The 20,625-nt window shown below is 46.3% G+C and overlaps 1 protein-coding gene across 2 annotated transcripts; it reads right to left on the reverse strand.

Annotated features, from left to right (window-relative positions):
* Window positions 1–3,600: 3,600 nt before the first annotated feature.
* LOC309514916 (uncharacterized protein) lies at window positions 3,601–20,303 on the reverse strand. Of its 2 annotated transcripts, none has more exons than XM_082192396.1 (6): window positions 20,199–20,303; window positions 16,658–17,154; window positions 16,378–16,459; window positions 16,028–16,110; window positions 6,783–6,909; window positions 3,601–4,966 (listed from the first exon to the last, which is right to left on the reverse strand). In XM_082192396.1, exons 2-6 carry the CDS (start codon window positions 17,072–17,074, stop codon window positions 3,849–3,851), a joined length of 1,827 nt encoding a protein of 608 aa, XP_082048522.1. In that variant the 5' UTR covers window positions 17,075–17,154; window positions 20,199–20,303; the 3' UTR covers window positions 3,601–3,848. The 2 variants fall into 2 exon arrangements, with proteins under 2 accessions (XP_082048522.1, XP_082048523.1); XM_082192397.1 differs by lacking the exon at window positions 20,199–20,303 and adding an exon at window positions 19,731–20,112 and having other exon boundaries at window positions 16,658–19,575.
* Window positions 20,304–20,625: the final 322 nt, after the last annotated feature.

Raw genomic sequence — 20,625 nt, forward strand, 5'->3', positions numbered from 1 at the left:
AACTGGTTCCAAATTGGTGTGCTTCTGAATTTGGTGGAAACAGCAGGCAGTTCTTGGGTTCTGTTTGAGGGTTTCCCATAATAGGGTCTCTGGTCGGCCCCTGTGAGAACAGGATGCTGGACTCGACGGGCCACGGGCCTGATCCCGCAGGCTCTGCGAAACCTTCAGCGGCAGAGGCAGTCTATCTCAACTCCTATTGTATTATTATTTATTGAGTTTCTATACCGCCCTTCATCCGAGGATCACAGCGCAGTTTACAAAACGAAAACCCAAAAATACATATCATGGTAACAAACAAAACAATGCCTTCCCCAGTGTAAAATACCATATATACTATAGAGAAAATGGAGTGACATTAAACATGGACTACTGAATAATATGCAGTTGATAAGGTTCACCGTAGGACCCATGGAGGGAAATAATAATAATAATAAAATAAATTAATAATAATAATAATAATAATAATAATAATAATAATAATTTATTTATACCCCACCCATCTGGCTGGGTTTCCCCAGCCACTCTGGGAGGCTTCCAAAAGAATATTAAAATACAGTGGTCTGTTAAACATTAAAAGCTTCCCTAAAGAGGGCTGCCTTCAGATGTCTTCTAAAAGTCTGGTAGCTGTTCTCTTTGACATCTGATGGGAGGGTGTTCCACAGGGCGGGCGCCACCACCGAGAAGGCCCTCTGCCTGGTTCCCTGTAACTTGGCTTCTCACAGGGAGGGAACCGCCAGAAGGCCCTCAGCGCTGGACCTCAGTGTCTGGGCTGGATGATGGGGGTGGAGACGCTCCTTCAGGTATACAGGACCGAGGCCGTTTAGGGCTTGAAAGGTCAGCACCAACACTTTGAATTGTGCTCAAAAATGTACTGGGAAGGTGGGAAGTCCTGAAATTGGGAGTGATCTTTAAATATGGATTTCATACTTGTAAAACCAAATAAAAATTATTTCAAAGAAATTCAAAAGTTTTGTTTTGCATAACAAACAAACAAAAAATAGCTGAAGGCCTGGGAGAAGAGGAATGTTTTCACACAACACCTAAGATATCACAGAATCATAGACTTGTCCAGCGGGAAGGGACCCTGAGATGGTCTAGTCCCACCCCCTGAAATGCAGGAACACGTCTTGGGGATCGAACCCACAGAAAAGACCCCTTCTTGTGTCGCCACCCTCCTGACTTCCCCTGGAGGTGGCACATGAAGTTGGGCTCTTAGGGGCATTTGGCCACTGTGAGAAGAGGGTGCTGGAAGAGGTGGGCTAGATATCGCAGCCAGGCTCTGCAGTGAAGAAGTGATCCTATCCTGACAAAAACTCCTACTCCTGGCTTCCCCAGGAACCTCTGGAGAGTTCATGCTCTTCAGACGGTCTTTGGGGGCTTCGCACTCTGATACACCACAGCAGAATATGCAACCAGAACCATCAGTGTATTTTGCAATATATTTTAATGTTGCAATAAAGACATTAGCACTCAATAATAGCTGATGGGAAAGAACCACAGGTGATAAGATTGGCAGACTGGATACACATAAAGAAAAGTTATACATTGGGCAGAGCAGTTTCCAAACCTTGAGAAAAGGAGCAAGACTTTTTGGGAGTGCGAGAACCGACAATCTCTGGAGCTCAGGGGTTCATGGGAAGAGGGTTGCAAGGCCTTGGAGACACACACACCCGGCATGATTCCAGAAATACCTGGTCCGTTGCGACGGAGTCTCAGTTCACACTGGGGGGGAAGCAGAACAGGGTCCCCTGCTCAAGAAATAGATGCGAGACACAGGCAAAAATGTCCCACCGGTTGAGTTCTGTTACTCTGTGCACATGGCCTGGGAAAAGGTCTCAGATGCTGCCACTGGGATGAGATGTTTGGAATTTGGGTTCAATCTAAGGCTTCATCCATGTATTGGATGTGTGCAGATGAAGACTGGAGTTGGCTGAAGAAAACAAAATGTGTTTGGCGTTGCTCCCAAGCACCTTTGAGTACAATGAACAAATAACTCTTTCTTCCTCAGGGGTACAATCCTGGCATCCGCTCAGAATGTACTTTGAATAATTGAAGGAAGACAGCAGCAAGGGAATCCTTGTCTTAAGCTTCTCACATAGGAAAGCCTGAAACTTCTGGCTTTTCTGGCAGATGACCTGGGAGTGCTCAGCAGATACCAGAAACAGCTTCAAAGGGGGCACCGCCACCATCCTGGGCATGCCAAGGAGAACAGTGGCGGTCAGGAGCACCGCAAATTTGCAACTTGGAGGTTCCTGAAGTACACGAATCACTTGCCAACTTCTTTTAAGAGCTCAGCACTGAGGGCTATCTCAGCAGTGTTGCCATATTGCTCTTCACCCTCTTTCCAGATGTGATGGATGTGGAGAAGGTATTCAGTACCATGAACCCATGACTTGCACCTCCGAGACCTGAGTATGTAGTCTGAAGAAAGACTGGACACTGGTTGTGTACTCTATAGCTTTGAGAGAAAAGTCAGCTTCTTTGCTAGGTTGCCACATGGCACTGTTGCAATGCTCACCCACAGTCATTCAAGTCTATTAAGTTTAAATTTGTACACAGCCATTGATCTGGTCCCGTCCCCTGTATGAATTCTTTCATGGGCCACGAGACAGGCCCTCTATCTGAAACCCTTTCCACATTCCACACACTGATATGGTTTCTCTGATATGGGATGGATAACAAATGAAAGAAAGGGCAACTCACGAAGAAGGAAGAGTATTCTCCAGGAGCCAAAAGTTGCAGGGAGAAGGTCAGGCAAGCCAAATCTCAAAATGAGCTCAGGCTTGGAAGAGAGGTTAAAACTAATCTCAAAGGGTTTCTTCGGCTATCTTGGAAGCAAGAGGAAGAACAAGCAAGGAGCAGGTCCTCTTCATAGAGAAGACGCAGAAATGCTATTAAGTGATAGAGGGCGGAATAGCCACTCTGCCTCTTTCTTCACCCAAAAAGAAAGCTGTGTCAAACCCGGTGTTAACAGAATAACTGCAGCCCAGGATAGGAAGAGGTGGTAAAGGAACATCTAGCTACTTTAAATAAATTCAAATCTCCAGGGCCTGATGTGCTGCACCCAAGGGTACTACAGGAACTTGCTTATGGAATCTCAGACACTATGTCTATAATCTTTGAGAATTCCTGGAGAACAGATGAGGTCCCTGCAGGCTAGAGAAGGCCAAATATTGTCCTCATCTTACAAAAGGGTGTGGGGAGAAGACCCAGGTAACTACTGAACGCTCAAGCTTGGCATGGATACCAGGAAAGGTTCTAGAACAGATACAGTGGTGCCTCGCAAGACGAAAAGAATCCGTTCTGTGATTCTCTTCATCTAGCGGTTTTTTCGTCTTGCGAAGCAAGCCCATTGACGGGTTAGCGGATTAGCACTATTAGCGGCTTATCTGCTGATCGGATCAGCTGATAAACAGCTTAGCGGCTTAGAAAAAGGGGGGGAAGGAAAAAAACTAGCAGGAACTCGCAAGACATTGTCGTCTTGCGAAGCAAGCCCATAGGAAATTCGTTTTGCGAAGCACCTCCAAAACAGAAAACTCTTTCGTCTAGCGAGTTTTCCGTTTTGCGAGGCATTCGTCTTGCGGGGCACCACTGTAATTAAATGGTTGGCTTGTGAGAAATTAAAAAGAATGCTGTGATTATTAAGACACAGCACTGAGATTCTCAAAAACTAGTCATGCTAGATGGATCTCATCATTTTCCTGATACAGTTACAAGAGAGCCATTGGAAAAACAGACAACCGTAGAAAGTAGTGGACTCTCCTTCACTGAAGATTTTTCAGGAGATACTGGGTGTCCATCTGTCATGGAATGCTGTAGTGGAGATTCCGGCATTGCAGGGAGTTGGACTAGATGACCATGGTGGTGACTTCCAACTTTACCATCCTATGATTCTGTAATTTTGGCCGGTGAGTTTTTTGATGGGAAGTGAGATGGGCGCTCTCACTGAAGCTCTTTCCACATTCAGAGCAAACATATAGTTTTGTCCCTGCATGAATTCTCTGATGCAAAGTGAGATGGGCGCTCTGACTGAAGCTCTTTCCGCACTCCAAGCACTGATAGGGTTTCTCCCCTGTATGAGTTTTTTGATGGGCTGTGAGATTTTGCTTCTGGGTGAAGCTCTTTCCACATTCCGAGCACCGAAATGGCTTCTTCCGTGCATGAATTTTTTGATGGGAAGTGAGGCTTTCTTTCCAACCGAAGCTCTTTCCACATTCCATGCACTGATAGGGTTTCTTTCCACTGTGAGTTATCTGATGGGAAGTGAGATGGGCGCTCTGACTGAAGCTCTTTCCACATTCTGAGCACTGATACGGTTTCATCCCGCTGTGAGTTCTATGATGGGAAATGAGGTGGGTACTCTGAGCGAAGCTCTTTCCACATTCCAAACACTGATATGGTTTCTCCCCCGTATGAATTCTTTGATGGGAAGTCAAGCTATCCTTCCGACTGAAGCTCTTTCCACATTCCAAGCACGGATACGGTTTTGCTCCTGTATGAACTCTTTGATGTGAAGTGAGACTATCCCTCCGAGTGAAGCTCTTTCCGCATTCCAAGCACTGATAGGGTTTCTCTCCTGTGTGAATTCTTTGATGGGAAGTGAGACTCTCCTTCCGTTTGAAGCTCATTCCACATTCCAAGCACAAATATAGTTTCTCCCCTATATGAATTCTTCGATGGGCTGTGAGGTTGGCTCTGTGGCTGAAGCTCTTTCCACATTCCAAACACTTATATGGCTTCTCCCCTGTATGGATTCTTTGATGGGATGTGAGAATTTCCTTCCGACTGAGGATCTTTCCACATTCCAGGCACTGATAAGGTTTCTTCCCAGTGATATTTCTTTGATCGGAAGTGGCATGGGAGCTCTGACTGAAGTTCTCTCCACACTCTGAATTTTCATATGTCTTCTCCACTGTGGGGATTTTGTTGTGGTCTCTCTCGTTCTTAATTTCCAAATTGTCACCACCTGCAACAAAAAGAGAAATGGATTATAATAATATTTTTTTTTAAAAAAATACCCCACCCTCCCCAGCCAAGGCCAGGCTCAGGGTGGCTAACAAGCAATAATAAAAACAAGTTGAATGATTACAACTTAAAACAAAATTAAAATACAACATTAAAATATTGAAACATTAAAATATTAAAATGCCTCATCGCAGGAGGAGAAGGAAAAGAAAAAAGAAAGAGAGGGAGGGAGGGAATCAAATTGGCTCCAAGCCAAAGGCCAGGCGGAACAACTCTGTCTTACAGGCCCTGTGGAAAGAAATCAGATCCTGCAGGGCCCTGGTCTCATGAGGCAGAGCGTTCCACCAGGCCGGAGCCAGTGTTGAAAAGGCCCTGGCTCTGGATGAAGCCAATCTAACTTCCTTAGGGCCCGGGACCACTAGGTTAGATTAGAGCCTCGGGAAGAAATGGAGTCCCAAATAATTGAACAATTCTCATGAATGCTTGTGATCTGAAATCAGTTAGCAGTTTACAATATAAAAATAAATTTACAATATTAGGTTTTAAAATTGGGAGTGCATTCATACAGCTGGAACGGAGATTCTTGGCTGCCAGTGCAAATTTGGCTACCTGCTGTACAGGTATACAGTAGTACCTTGGATCCCGAACACCTTGGTACTCAGACATTTTGACTCCCAAATGCCAGATACCTGGAAAGTGAGCATTCTGGTTTGCGAACATTATTTGGAACCCGAACATCCACTGGGGCTTCCGCCACTTCCGATTGGCTGCAGGAACTTCCTGCAGTCAATCTGAAGTGGTGCTTTGGTTTCGAAACGTTTTGGAAGTCAAACGGATTTCCGGAATGGATTCCATTCAACTTCCAAGGTACGACTGTATAGATGTTTATCTGCTAGTCGGACTTCTGTTTTTTGTTTGTTTTTGCTTCTGTCTATTTTCGGTTGACTAAAGAGATGACTGACCATCTCCAAGGTTAACCGAAAATGGACAGAAGCAAAAATAATCCCCCCAAAAAAGTTAATGCACGTTCCCTAACTCTGAAGCCTATCTTTTAAAACAGTGATCAGCAACATTTTTAAGCCATGGGCCGGTCCCCCGTCCCTCAGACCATGTGGTGGGCCAGACTATACTGGGGGGGGGGTGAATGAATTCCTATGACCCACAAATAACCCAGAGATGCATTTTAAATAAAAGCACACATACTACTCATGTAAGAACACCAGGCAGGCCCCACAAATAACCCAGAGATGCATTTTAAATTAATAATAATAATAACAACTTATTTCCCCAGCCACTCTGGGCAGCTTCCAACAAAGTATTAAAATACAGTAGTCTGTTAAACACATTCTACTCATGTAAAAACATGCCGATTCCTGGACCGTCCGTGGGCCAGATTGAGAAGGTGATTGGGCCACATCTGGCCCACGGGCCTTAGGTTACCTAACCGTTTTGAAAGGTGTGGGCAGTTCAGACCAGCCTGTTCCTGGTTTTAAAAGGCACAGCTGGAGGAAGAATATTTGCACACAAATCATTCAAGGTGAGCTGTGGGAGCGTCAGAATCACAGATGTTTTGGTAGGACTCTTGAGCTCCTTCAAAATACTAGAGGTTTGTCATATAGAGCAGTGGTTATCAACCTGTAGGTCCCCAGATGTTGTTGGACTACAACTCCCATCATCCCTGAGCTCTGGCCTTGCTAGCTAGGGGTGATGGGAGTTGTAGTCCAACATCATCTGGGGACCCACAGGTTGAGAAAGGCTGATATAGAGATACGTATTACATTTCAAAACAGATATCATGCTCGAACAGGGAGCCTTACCGAGAGAGTCCATTCTCCCACAATTCTCCTCCATGACGTCCTTATGCAGAGCTCTCTGGTCAGGATCCAGCAACACCCCCTCCTCGTCTATGAAACAAACAGCTACATCTTCAAAGCACCCCGGACCCTAAAATAAAAAGGGAAAGGTCCACTTCTTAGAAAACATACAGATTATCTACTACACATTGCTCTGTTGTTTTCCGCTTGTTCCTTGGCATCTTGTTTTAATAAGATTGGTTTGCTACATTTTAAGTATGGATGCTTATTTTAATGCCTTAATGGAATGGTACCTTGTTACTCGAACAGCTTGGCTCCCGAACAAATCGGCTCCCAAACGCTGCAAACCCAGAAGTGAGTGTTCCTGTTTGTTTGTTTGTTTGTTTTTTTAATATTTTATTAAGGATTTTCTTGTTTTACAGAAGTGTAGTGCCTCATTTTTGGTTTGTTTTTTTCATGTAACATTTTTACAAATCCATTTCATTTGTTGAGGCATTAGGGGGAGAAGAAAAAAGAGAGAGAGAAGAAAAGGGGGGTGGCAGGAGGGAAGATGGATGGGGGTGGGGTCGGGTGGCGGTGTTTCTATTATGTTTAATGTGTGTAGAGTTTGGTGTCAGCGTTGTTTGTGTTGTTCACTTGTGTTCCTTTGGTGGAGAGAGAGGTTGGGGTTGGCCTAGGGTGTGATTGTTTGCTTGTGATTGGCTGTGGTGATCTTTGTTTTCGTGTGTGAGTGAGGTGGGTGGGTGTTTTGGATCAGGTTAGCCATATTGATTTGTATGCTGTTGGTGGATTATTGTCAATGTCCTGTTGGGCTGTGTGTGTAATAAAGGGGAGCCATACCGGGGTGAAGGTGTCTTCTTCTGTTTGTCCCCGTGTCAGTTTCAGTTTGTTAGTTAATTTTTCTAGTAGGGCTGTTTCCCATACTATTTGGTACCATTGGTCCATGCTTACTCCTGACAGGTCTCTCCAGTGTCTGGTTATGGTGTTTCTGGTTGCTGAGAGCAGGTGGGTTATGAGTTCTTTGTGGTGTAAATGGGCATTGTTGTCTTGGAAGATGTTTAGTAGGGCCAATTCTGGGGTGATGTCTATTACTTGCTTAGTTATTGTACATATTTCTTGTATGGCTGTCGTCCAGAATAGTTGGATTTTGGGACACTCCCACCACATGTGGAGGTATGTGCCTGTAGAGGTGCACCCTCTCCAGCATTTTGGTGAGGTTCCTGGGTGTATTAGCGCTAGTTTCCTTGGTGTTAGGTACCACCTGTAGGTGAGTTTCAATGTGAGTTCTTTTCTTTTCGTTGATATGGATTTAAAGGGGGGGTTAGACCACATTCTGGTCCATTGAGTGGGGTTAATCTCATAGCCTATGTCATTCTCCCATTGTTTTTTGATTGCGTCTAGGGGATTTGCGGGATTTTGGAGTATTATTTTGTATATTGCGGATACCGTCCCTTTACCGTTTCCCTTTGTTATTAGGAGGAGGTTTTCGAAGGTTGTCAGGGGCCTAGTTGCTGCTGATTTTACTGTTGGGTTGTTTAAGAGGGCGTGTAGTTGGTGTTGTGTTAACCAGGGCATTTGGGTGTCTTCTAGTTTGTCTTGTATTTCTTGTGTTGACAGGGGTTTGTTATTTTTATAAAAGTCTATTAGGCGATATAAGCCTTTGGCTCGCCAGGTTTTTATCTGGAGGTTTTGTGCTGCATGGTAGAATAATGGGTGGTACGCCAGGGGGATTAGTGGGGATGGGGTTGGGGATAGTTTGCCTATTTGTGTTTTCCATGCTTTGAGCATGGTCTGTGTGTACCTGTTAAGTGTTGTGGGAATTTTCTTAAGTTTGTTCGGGAGGAGTGGGTATGTTGTGGTGCAGGTGTTTTCAATTGTGTCCCTCTCTAGGTGTACCCATTGTTTTGTCTCATCTTCTAGTATATATGGGATTATATGGCGTATTTGGTTGGCAATGTAATATGCTTCTATGTTGGGGATTCCCCATCCTCCTTCTGAGGTGGGGAGGTGCAGGTATTTGGGGCTTATTCTTGGTTTTTTCTGTGAGAAGATGAAAGAGTGTAGTTTTCTCTGCCAACTGCGAAGTTGGGTTGAGGGGATCCAGATTGGGAGGGTTTGGAATAGGTAGGTTAGTTTTGGGAGTGTGATCATTTTGATCATGGCTATTTTGTCTGAGAGAGTGAAATTCATGTTATTCCATCTCTTTAGGTCTTTGTTAATTTGTTGCCACAGGGGCTTGTAGTTGTGGAGGTACAATTTATTGAGGTTTCTGGTTATTTGTACCCCTAGGTATCTGAACTTGGTGTGGCAAAGTTTTATTTTGGTGACCTTCATGAGTTCTTTTTGGGTGTGAGGAGGGGTGTTGAAGCACATAGCTTCTGACTTTGTAAAATTTACCTGTAGGCCCGACACCACTGCAAATGTGTTGAGTTCTCTGATTAGGGAGGTTGCTGTGCTTATGGGGTCTGGTGTTGTGACCATTAGGTCATCTGCAAAGAGCCCTAATTTATAGGTTCTGCCTTTTATTTCCACTCCCTTGATGTCTGCGGCTGCTCGGATGCGGATTGCTAGGGGTTCCAGAGCCAGGATAAATAAGAAGGGAGACAGTGGGCATCCTTGTTTCGTGCCTCTTTGGATAGCTATAGTATTAGAATCCATAGTTAGTTCTGCATTTTGCTGAGGCTTGGGAGTATATCTGTTTGAGGGTTTGTAGGAAGTTGGGGCCAAATTTCATGTTAGTTAGTACTGCTAGTATGTATTTCCACTCCAAGCAATCAAAGGCTTTGAGGATGTCTAGGGACATAATTGTCAATGGGAGTTTGGTTGCCTTGCTGTGTTCGATCAGGTTCAGTAGTTTCCTGATGGGGTCTGTTATATTGCGGCCAGGGACAAAGCCAGTCTGGTCTGGGGCTATTAACTTGTGTAGGAAGATTTTTAGGCGGTTGGCCAAGATTGATGTGAATATCTTGTAGTCTTGGTTTATTAATGAGATTGGGCGGTATGATTCGACTTTGAGGCTGTCTTTTAGTGGTTTTGGGATGGAGACTATTTTGGAGTGGGTCCAGGTTTTGGGGATGGGGCCCCCTTTTATGATGTCGTTGAATAGGCGGGTCATGTAGGGCATCAAGGGTTCTTTAAATTTCCTATAGAATTCTGCTGTGAAGCCGTCTGGGCCTGGGGCTTTATGTGGTTTTAGTTTTTTGAGGACCGCATCTATTTCCTCTGGGGTGATAGGGCTGTCCATGAATTCCTGTTCCTCATCAGTTAGGGTAGGCATGGTCAGTCCTGCTAGAAATTTTTCGATTTCCTTCTCTGGTGGGTTATGGGAGGTGTATAGGTTGGAGTAGAATTCTGCAAATTCTGAGATTATTTCTTTGGGGGAGAATGTTATGTTGCCGTCTTTTTTGGTGATGCAGTGTATTCTTGTTTTGAGTGCTTTTTTCCTACATCTATTTGCTAGTAATCTGGAGTTTTTCCCTCCATATTCGTAGAAGCGTTGTTTAGAGTATAGAATGTTGATCATTGTTTTGTTAATTTCTAGGGAGTCTAGTTCTCTCCTTTTTTGTTCTATAAGTTTGAGGAGTTTTTTAGATCCTGTTTGTTTGTAGCGTGATGAGAGGGCTGTGATGTCTTGTTCTATTTTGCTAATTTTTGAGGAGGTTTGTTTTTTAAGGAATGTTTTCTCTTTTATGCAAGCTCCTCTGGTGACCGCTTTCATTGCGTCCCATAGGAGGGGGGTTGTTATATTGTTTACATCATTTTCCTTGAAGTAGTTTTGGAGGGTTTTTGTGAGACTCTCTCTAATTTGTTTGTTTGTAGTTAGGATGGGGCTGAAGGACCATGATGGGGTGGTTTGTGTTCCTTCTCCTATTTTAATGATGACTTCTACTGGGGCGTGATCTGTGATTTTAATGTTACCTATGTTTGTTGATTCCACTGAGGGAATCAGACCCTGTGTGAGTAGAATGCTGTCTAGTCTGGACACTGTATCATGGCGTCCCGATTGGAATGTATGGCTGGTGTCTCCCGGGTTTTGCTCACCCCAAATGTCATAGAGACCCCTGTTTTTTAGCATTTTTAGTAACTTGTAAGAGTTCCTAGTTGTTGGGGGTTTCCTTCGGAGGAAGGTTGCCCATGGGGTTGTGGGGTGGATATCTTTCAGGGATAGACCTTTCATATTTAGATTGAGGTCCCCTCCTAGGATTGCTTCCCCTTCAGAGAAGGAGAGGAATTTGTTTAGTGTCTTCTGGAAGAATTCTAATTGTTTCGTGTTTGGGGCATATATGGAGCCGATTGTCAGTTTGATTTTGCCATCTAGTGTCCCTTTAGCGAAAATGAATCTGCCTTTTCTGTCCTTGAGGACTGTTGTGGCAGTGAAGTTCAGGTCTCTACTGAGTATTATGGCTACCCCACGAGCTTTCCCTGAGCCTCGTGCGACCCACTGTTGACTGAAGCGGGGGTCGCTCAGGGGTTTGCTGCCTTTGGGTGGGTTGTGTATTTCTTGTAGGAAGGTGATGTGTGGTTTCATGGTGTTTATGTATGAGGTGATGCGTTTTCTTTTGATGGGGTTTCCCAGCCCCCTCACATTTAATGTGATTGCTTTTAGGTTAGCCATCTTGCTTATCTATTATGTGGGGCAATTCCCTGCCAACCCGTTCGGGTTGTCTTGTGTCTCTCTCTTCGTGTTGTTTAAAGAACCAGTGGGGTTGCGCTGACCTAGGGTGTGGTGGGTGGGGGGGTAATGGGATTAGAGTAAGATTTGGGTTAAAGAGTAGGGGGTAAGTTGTAGAGAGTTTCCTATATGTAATCATATAGGTGTTTGTTTGGCGTATTTTAGGCCATCTGGCATTTAGCCAGTTGGTCCTAGGTCTCAGCTGGTGTGGAAGGCCGTGTTCAAGGACAGGCCATCCCCCCTGTTGTTTGCAATAGGGGGTGATCAGCGAGACAGTGTGAAGTGACTTTGTAGCGTCAATGTCAGGTATAAGGTTCATAAGCAATGTTGCCAGTGTTATGAGCAACATTGTTGGTGTGTTGGGGTGGGGATGTGGGTGCTGGTACGCTCTGGTGCCACCATAGTGCTGGTTGGGTATCAGATTTTAGCCTGATTGTGGGTTGTGTTATTAAGGTTGGAAGATTTGTTTTTCCCTAGTATGGAGTATAGGGGTGTTGAATGTGTGGGTGATGGGGAATGTGGTTGAGGTCGTCTGGACTGGTGTTGGGGTGGGGATTTCTGTGGGGGTGTGGGGTTGGGGGGGATGCTGATGGTGTTAACTAAATCTATGTTTTGGGGGGGAGGGGGAAAGAGGGGGGGAAATCACCAGTCCTTCAGTTTGTGGTTTTTTCCTGGTTTCTTCATTCAGCTGCGGCTGTTGTTGTTGTAGGGTTGTCCATCTGCGATGAATTGGTTTGGTTAATCTTGGTCTGGTTTCTTGTGTCGTATGGCCGGCGGGACGGTTCTGAGCATGATGCTTGCCTGTATTGGTTTGCGTTGTTGTGCCGCTTCTGTTGTCTCTTTTTCTTCTGTACCGTTGTCCAGTTGTTTGCTGTTGTTTCCTCGTGGTTGGGGCTGTCGCTTGGTGGGTTTGTCGGTTGCCATTCCGGTGGGAGGTCGAGTTCAAGGTTCTTTAGTAGTTGCAGGGCCTCAGGTATGTTGGTAGCTATGTGTTGTGTTGTGTTGGTTGTTACAATGAGGCGGAAGGGGAAGCCCCATCGGTATTTGATCCCTGCTTGTTGGAGACGCTGGGTGCATGGGCGCAGGCTTTTCCTCCGGTTTAGGGTATCCTGAGACAGGTCCTGTAAGGCCAGAATAGGGGTTTCGCCATATCGAAGGTTGCTTGAGTTTCTGAGTTGGTGCCATATCTCTTCCTTCTTTTTGTAGTGTGTGAAGCATACAATGATGTCTCTTGGGGGGGCGCTGGGTTTTGGCATAGGTTTTAGGGCTCTGTGAGCCCTCTCCAAGTCATCTGCTTCAAGTTTCAGGGTTGGGATTGTGTTTTTCAGCCAGCGTATAATTAGGTCTGCTGGGCTTTTCTCCTCTGTTTTTTCAGGAAAGTTGCGGAAGCGGATGTTACAACGTCTGTTGCGGTCTTCGAGGTCCGCTTGCTTAATTTTCATCTCTCTGTGTTCTGCTTCCATTTGGTTTACCAGTTCGTCCAGTTTCTTGTTCACACGTGCGTTCTCCTCCCGGTATTGCTCTATTATTCTTTCTTGCATTTGGTTTTTGTTCTCTAGAGCTTCCACTTTGGAGGTTAGATTGTTGATTAGTACCTGCATGGGAGCCATTGTGGCCTTCAGTGTTTCTTCTAATCTTGCTTCCATTTCCCTCAGATCTCGTTTCGTTATTGGGTGGTCATCATCTTGAAGGGGAGTTACCATCTTAGCATTGTTTGCCATCTCCCTGGTTGGTGTCATCTCAGTCTCCCTGATAGTTTTGGTTTGAGGTTGGCTTGGCGTCCTCTTGGGGTAGGGCGTGTGGTGGTTAGGAGTTGTGGCAGTGGTGATTCCTGGGTATTGTTGCGTTGCTGAGCTGATCAGGCTTTGTTGGCTGGTGGCTGTACAGAGCGTTTGGATTAGGTGGTCATTTGTGTCACTTCTAGCCTGTGTTTTAAGAACTTCTCTTGGGTTTTCTGTAGTTGCCTCAGCGATGCCGCCGAGGCTTGGGGGGCAGGTAAGCAGAGATGGGTAGACTAATGGACAGACAGTTCATATAAAGGGAGGGGGGTTAGCAGATAGAGATGCAAGAGATTAGAGGGGTGGGGCCAGGGGAAATATTTGTTTAGGAGGGGGTTGTATATACCCAAAAGGGGTACTGGGGTCCAGTTAAGGTGGAAATTGGGGTTGGGAGTGCGCTTAGAAACAGAGACGGACTGATAGGCTATATCTAAAGGGTGGAAGGAGAAAAGGGAAGAAGAAGAAGAAGAAGAAAGAAGGAAGAAGGGGGAGGCGGGGGGAGAGGGGAGATTGGAGTAAAAGAGGAGAGAGAGAGAGACAAAAAGGGAGTTGAAAGAGTGAGGAGAGATAGTACAGTAATATCAGCGGTATTAGATTGCAGCAGTAGTTTTAGCTATAGTATGAGGGGGGCAAATTATGATAGGGTGATATGAATGTGTGTATGTATTTCCTTTAGGGGAAGGGGGGATGGAGAGAGGGAGGAGGGAGAGAAAAGGAGAGGAGGAGGGGGAAGGGTGGGAAAAGGAAGGAGAAGAAAAGAGAGGGGGAGAGGGGAGGAGGGAGGGAGGGAGAGCTGCTGCAATGGTATGGGGAAAAGTCTTATTTTAAAAGAGGGGGTGGGGGGAAGGGCTCCCCTCTCAAAAACAAACTGACAAACAGGCTAAAAAGGGGGGTTGATTTTAAAAAATAAAAGGGATAGAAAACAAAATTGGGGATGGAAAATGAAAGGTGGGATAAAGGGAAAAAATGAGGAGGGGTGAAGAGAGAGAGGGGAGAGAAAAATGGGAGAGAAAAATAAGAGGGGGGGAGTTGAGGGGGAGAGTATCAATAACAATAGCAGTGATATGGAGGGAATTTTTGTTTTAAAAGAGAGTGGTGGTCGTAGCTGGGGGCAAAAGATTCCCCCCTCAAAAACAAGCCAACAAATAGAAAAGAAAGAGCTTTAAAAAGAGAGGGGGGGAAATGTGTGGGTTTTTTTTAAAAAAAGAAAAAGATAAATAATAATATTTTCCCCTAATTATTGTTATTATTTTTTGTTTGTAAAAAAGTAATTAAAAATGTACGGGTAAAGGATAAAAATGAGAATTAAAGGTAAAAAAAAAAGTAGGGTTGTCTTTAGATAGATAGATAGATAGATAGATAGATAGATATAGATAGAGCTTTTTATTATTATTTTTTTTAAAAAAATGAGTAAAGTATAGGTAAAAGAGGATAGGTAAAAGGGAGTGGAAAGTCTGGGGCGAAGTGGCAGTCCCAGGAAATGGCCTGTGGTGGTTCAGGGCTGTCTTCTGGGTACTGCCATTTTAATTCTTAAGAGGGGAGTTTGAGGTGAAAATAAAATGAGGTTTAAATTGAGGGTGTGTGTGTGTGGAAAAGTGTGTCTTTAAATAGTGTGTAGAAAAGATAGAAATAAAAATAAAGATTCAAATAAAGGGTGGCTGCAGCAGCAGTGGCCCCTCTTTTAAAAAGAAAAATGATGAAAGTAGGTATATGGGGGGGGAATAAAAAAGAATTTCTTTTTTTAAAAAAAGGGGGGAGGGGTAGGAAGGGGTTAAAAAGAGATTTTTTTTAAAAAAAAAAGGAGAAAAGAAGGGGGTAGTTTCTTCCTTTCTTTTCTGCTATCTCCTTTGTCATGCGGCTTTGCAGCTGGAGGGGTAGGCTCCAGTCGGCTCAGCCACGTGTTTTCGGAGCCTCTTTTGCCTTCCGTGCTCACCTACCTCCCCTCTTCTTTGTCGGCAGAGATGGGGGCAGCAGCGGTAAAGTAAAGTTAGGGCTCCTTTTTCTTTCTTTTTCTTCTTCTTCCCCCCTTTTCTTTTTCTCCCTCTCTGTGTTAGCTCCCCTGTCTTCCTGGATTTGGAGCTCCTCTCGGCTGTTGGGGGGGTGGGGGGGTCGGGTGCCTTTCCGGCTCAATCAGGGTCGTGGGGGGTGTTTTGGCTCCTTTGAAAGGCACCCCCAGTTCCTCTCAGTTGGCAGAGCTGGCAGCAGAAGTCCTGGAAGCCCGGGAATCGGTCAGACAGAGCCTTTTACTCTGGCTGGCTCCAGGAGCTCTTTTCTGCTGTTGCAGCCGCCATGCTGCCTCGCCGGAAGTCAACTCGAGTGTTCCTGTTTGTGAACATTTTTCGGGAGCTGAACGTCTGGCGCGGCTTCCGATTGAATGCAGGAAGCTACTGCAGCCAATCGGAAGCAGAGTCTTGGTTGTCGAACAGTTCCAGGAGTCGAACGGACTTCCCAGAAGGGATTAAGTTTGAGAACCAAGGAACCATTGTATTTGTATTGTACTGATGGGGTTGCTTAGGTGAATCCCGGCCACTGTTTTGTACAGTTTGTGAACTGTGCTTAAGAGCTTATTTTAGCATTCAACAACCAGTACAGAACTAAAACTGAACTAGTGATAAATAATACTAGCAACATTCAGAAGCCTAGTGAAGGTGAGGGAGCTGTCCATTGTTCTCAGCTCATAAACCTTCACCGGCATGTTGACAGAAGCCAAGGGGAAGAGAGAAATGTGTTTGGGCTCAGAGCCACCTCTGCTTCCCCCACCCCTTGGCTTCCTTCCCCGCAAGGCTCCTTCCACCTGCCTGATCTGGTTCCACAGCCTCTTCTTCCCCTTCACCACCCTGGAAAGATGGAGGAGAAGCTTTGGTCGGCAACGTTCTGTCCCCTGCAAGAGAAAAAGGTAAGAAGGAAGCCATGAGTGTGTGCTTCTAGAAGTGAAATAGTGCACCTCCAACTACAGGTGGGCCTTAGAAAAAGCCTTATCTACTGAGTGCATTTTGACATTTGTATTTTAGCTATGTAAAAATACACTTCCCCCACTTTGGGCTTTTGCCCCCAAGTGTCCTCCCCCAAAAGATGGAAAGAACCCACAAATCAGTTTCTAAATCCACAAAATGCAACCAAACAGAAAAAAAACCTCATTCCTTCTTACCTGGTGGCCTGTCTCTGGTGTCCAAGGGAGTCTCCTCTGCTTCAGGGGAATCAGGGCCCATTTCTGCAAAGATAATCTTTCCCTGAAAGAGCAACAAGGATTCAAAACTGAGAATGGGGAGAAGGATTAGACAAGGAATGGCTGATGAAAAAACTTTAGCGGTATCCGGTTTCGTTCCTTGGATGCTTTCCAAAAACTGATGGTCCAATGAGGGAATTTGGGGGTTCTCTCCCTCATGTTCTCAGCCCCTTGGGAGCATCCAGAGGAAAGTCTCTCTCACCTGCTTTCTCTCTGCCTGCTTCCTTTCCATTCCCTGACGCAGGAGGAATCCTTCGGCCAGGGCCACCGCCTGGGAACTGGTCTCTGCTCCACATTCCCTCACCCAGCTCTCCATCTCTGGTGGAAGGACAGCCAGGAACTGCTCCAAGACCACCAGGTCCAACATCTGAGCTTTCGTGTGACTTTCTGGCTTCAGCCACTGATAGCAAAGGTGGTAGAGTTGGCTGCAAGCCTCTGAGGGTCCTTTGGCCTCCTGGAAGCAGAACTGCCTGAACTTTTGTCTCTGCGCATCTGAGCTGAAGGTGTCCTCCTCACCCAGGATCTTCTGCACTGAGCTTTCCCAGAATCTCCCACTGCTCTCGGTTTTGATGGCATGGCCTCTTCCTGCTTCTGGGCCAGATGAGTCTGGCTCATCCATCTGGACTCTCAGGAAGCCTCCAAGAAATCAGAAGGAATCCTTTTTTTCTTCTGCCAAGTTGTCTGTCCTAATGAGAGGTGCTACCAAAGCAAATACTTTGTTCTGTTATAATATTCATACACGGTCAAGAGAAGAAAAAGGTTCCCTGAGCAAGCGTGGATGAGTCTTGCTAGGAACCAGGACTGGGCAGCCCAGACTGAGCTTTCTTTAAGGAACAAACAATGAGAAAGAAAAAGGAATCCTCTAACCCTCCTAAAAGGAAAGTTACTATGCAAAAGGTGCAGGCAACTGAAGGGATTTCTGTGAGATGAATCCGACTGGTTGCTCCTCCATTTCAGTGTCTCCCGTCAGCAAATGAAGTCAGAGGTGTGATTGGCAAGTGAGTCATTTGTACCGAGTGTAATGTGGACACCAGGCTAGAGTGGGGTTTCCTAACTCTGGGGTCCTCTAGGGTTGCTCTCCCTCCCACCCCCACTTCAGTGCAAATTTCTTTCCTGCTTCAGCCTCATTTCTAGCCCTTGAAATCTGCAAGCATACTACTGGAGTGAAGTGCCTTTTTGTTTTTTATTCTGAGGGCCAGATATTTATCTGGCCAACCCCCTGAGAGCCAAATGGGCGAGGCCAAAGGGCATGTGGGTGGGGCCAAAGGACAGCGCTCAAAAGCAAGCAGGAGTTACCTCATTTTTGTGGTTGTAAGTGGTTCTGAACTGGTTTTAAGATTGGGTTTTAATGCCGTGATCTGCTCTAGGAAATTAGAGTGGTCCTGCTCTATCCTGTTTTCTTATGATCCTTTTGTTTAAATAAAACCCAATAAAAAGTTATTCCAAAAAGAAAGAAACAGACACACACACACCTGGGGCCCACCTGCCAGGTATCTGCAAAGCAGGACCACCCCACTTTTAGAGAGCCAAAGCTTCTTCCAAAAATCCTGGGGACTGTAGTTTGCAAAGGATGCTGAGAGCTGCTAGAAGACACCCTCCTAGAGCGGTTTAACAACCTGTCACTTTTGCCAGAGAACTCTGGGAATGGTAGCTGGTGGGAGAGGGTCTCCCAGTAACTCTCAGCAATGGGGGGGGGGAGGCTGCCACTTTGACCCCCACCCCAAGTTTGCTTCCTTCCCAGCAGGGCCTCCCCTGCCTTCAATTCCTTGGGGGGCTTCTCATCAGGTTCAGTCTCAGAAGATCATTTGGACACCTGAGAGGCTGCATGTCTGAACAAGCACACGTTGCTCAGCCAGGAGTCTGGATAAGACCCCTGTCTGATGAATGGGTGGTAGGGAAAGCTTTCCTTCTAACTGAAGGACAAGGGAGGGTTCGCTTGCATCCAGAGGAACTCAGCATCTGAACGGAAGACAAGTCCTGCAGGATCAGGCCATAGGGGTCCCCTATTGAGTCCCCCCTCCTGTTCCCACAGGGACCAACCAGGGGCCTCTTCTGGGAAGCCACAAGCAGGATCTGAGCCCAACAGCAACACTTCCGCTGCCTGTGTTTCTCCAGCAACTGGGATTCAGAATTGTGGCTGCCTCTGACTACAAGAAGGCCGACATGGCCCTCCTGGCTAGGAGCCCCCCATCGCCCTCTCCTCCTCCATGCATTGGCCCCCAACTCCTTTGGAAGCCACCTGCTTTGGTGGCCATCCCTGCCTCCTGCGAGAGGTAGGTTTAACTCTGCACCAAAGGAATAAGCTTTTTTCTTTTCTCTGCCCTCCGTCTCCCAACAGTCTTTCTTTCTGCACTGCACTAGGACAGGTTTCCTTTTTTTATTATTTTCTGCATATATTTTATGTCCAAATGTTTCCATCCAGCTACAACTGTTGAATGGTTTCTTTAAATTTTAGGTTTCATTGTTGTTTCCCAAGATGCATATGTCTTTAAGGGCCAGAGCAAATAACATGACCTAGTTTTACAGCCACAGCCCAGTATACCTGAAGGAGCGTCTCCACCGCCATCGTTCAGCCTGGACACCGGGGTTCAGCTCCGAAGGCCTTCTGGCGGTTCCCTCCCTGCAAGAAGTGAGGGTACAGGGAACCAGGCAGAGGGCCTTCTCGGTGGTGGCACCCGCCCTGTGGAACGCCCTCTCACCAGATGTCAAAGAGAAGAACAACTACCCGACTTTTAGAAGACATCTGAAGGCAGCCCTCTTTAGGGAAGTTTTTGATATTTAATGCTGTATTGTTTTTAACACTCGATTGGGAGCCGCCCAGAGTGGCTGGGGAAACTCAGCCAGATGGGCGGGGTATAAATAATAAATTATTACTATTATTACTATTACTATTATTATTACAGCTGTGAAGCAGTATAGCAGGTGCTGTTAAGTTACCTGTTAATTAAGCTGTTGGGTATAGTATATAAAGAGCAGCATGTAGTTCTCTCAGTACCCTGCTGGATGGGTCATGCTTATTGATATATTGTAATTTAGTGTAAAAGGAGTTTCTGTTTGTTGTTATTAAACCAAGCAAAAGATACTTTTGTGTTTCTTGAATCTGTGGTCTCCCCAGCACGCCTTCTGCAGCCAGTGGCGTAGCGTGGGGGGTGCAGGGGGGGCCGGCCGCACCGGGCGCAACATCTGGGGGTTAGGGTTAGGGGGCGCAAATCCACGGGTTAGGGGGCGCAAATTACTTGCCTTGCCCCGGGTGCTGACAACCCACGCTACGCCACTGTCTGCAGCCCAACTAATCTGCGAAATAACCAACGAATAAGCTTTTTTATTTCCTCTGCCCTCCGTCTTCCAACAGTGTTTCTTTCTGTACTGCAAAGGTCAGGTTTTCTTTTTCTTTTTTTATTTCCTGCATATGTTTTATGTCCGAATGTTTCCGCCCAGCTACAACCCTGGTGAATAATAAAGGGGACTTTTCCCATCCACCTGAACGGGGTTGATCTGCCTGCCACTTTCCCCGTGACCCAAAGATCCCTCCCCAAAACGGCAAGGGAGAGCAGAGTTGCAGACCTCCTGCAAACTCCTCCTGGCTTTGCAGAGAGGGAGGGGGGAGGGACGTCTTCTCCCTGGCTTGGGGGTCTTCCCCACCCCCCATGCATGAGCTGAGCACGCACCCCCCCCATGCACACCCACCCCTGGGACCCCCTTCTCCCCAGTGCACCCCAAGGGGGAAGAGAGAGGAAGCTCACCGGGTCCCAGGAGGCGCCCAGAAGCAGCGCTTGCAGAGAGAGCCAAATGCAAGCCCCCGCGACCCCGGGCAGAAAGAGACGGGGGAGGGAGGGGCTTTTGCTCTGGAAGACCTCCCCCCCCCCGCCCTCATTTCCTGTTCCCTCTAGGAATCCAGCTCAGCTCCTTTTAACCCTTGGCAAGCCAGTGCAGCAAGCCCCCCCCCTCTTCCCCCTCTCTGCGCTTTCTCTCTCGCCAGAAAAGCTTCATTTTATTAACCCCAACATTTGGGATCCTCTCCAAACCTGCGCCAAAGTTGTGCGGTCGTTTTGCAGCGAAACACCCGTGTATTTTGCATCTCTTCTCTCCCCCCCCCCCCGTAAGTGATGCTCTGACGGTCATAGATATCACCCCAAAGTTTCAGTTACAGATAGGTAGCCGTGTTGGTCT

Source organism: Podarcis vaucheri (genome assembly GCF_965113315.1).
Source record: "Podarcis vaucheri genome assembly, chromosome: 12".
NCBI lineage: Eukaryota > Metazoa > Chordata > Lepidosauria > Squamata > Lacertidae > Podarcis > Podarcis vaucheri.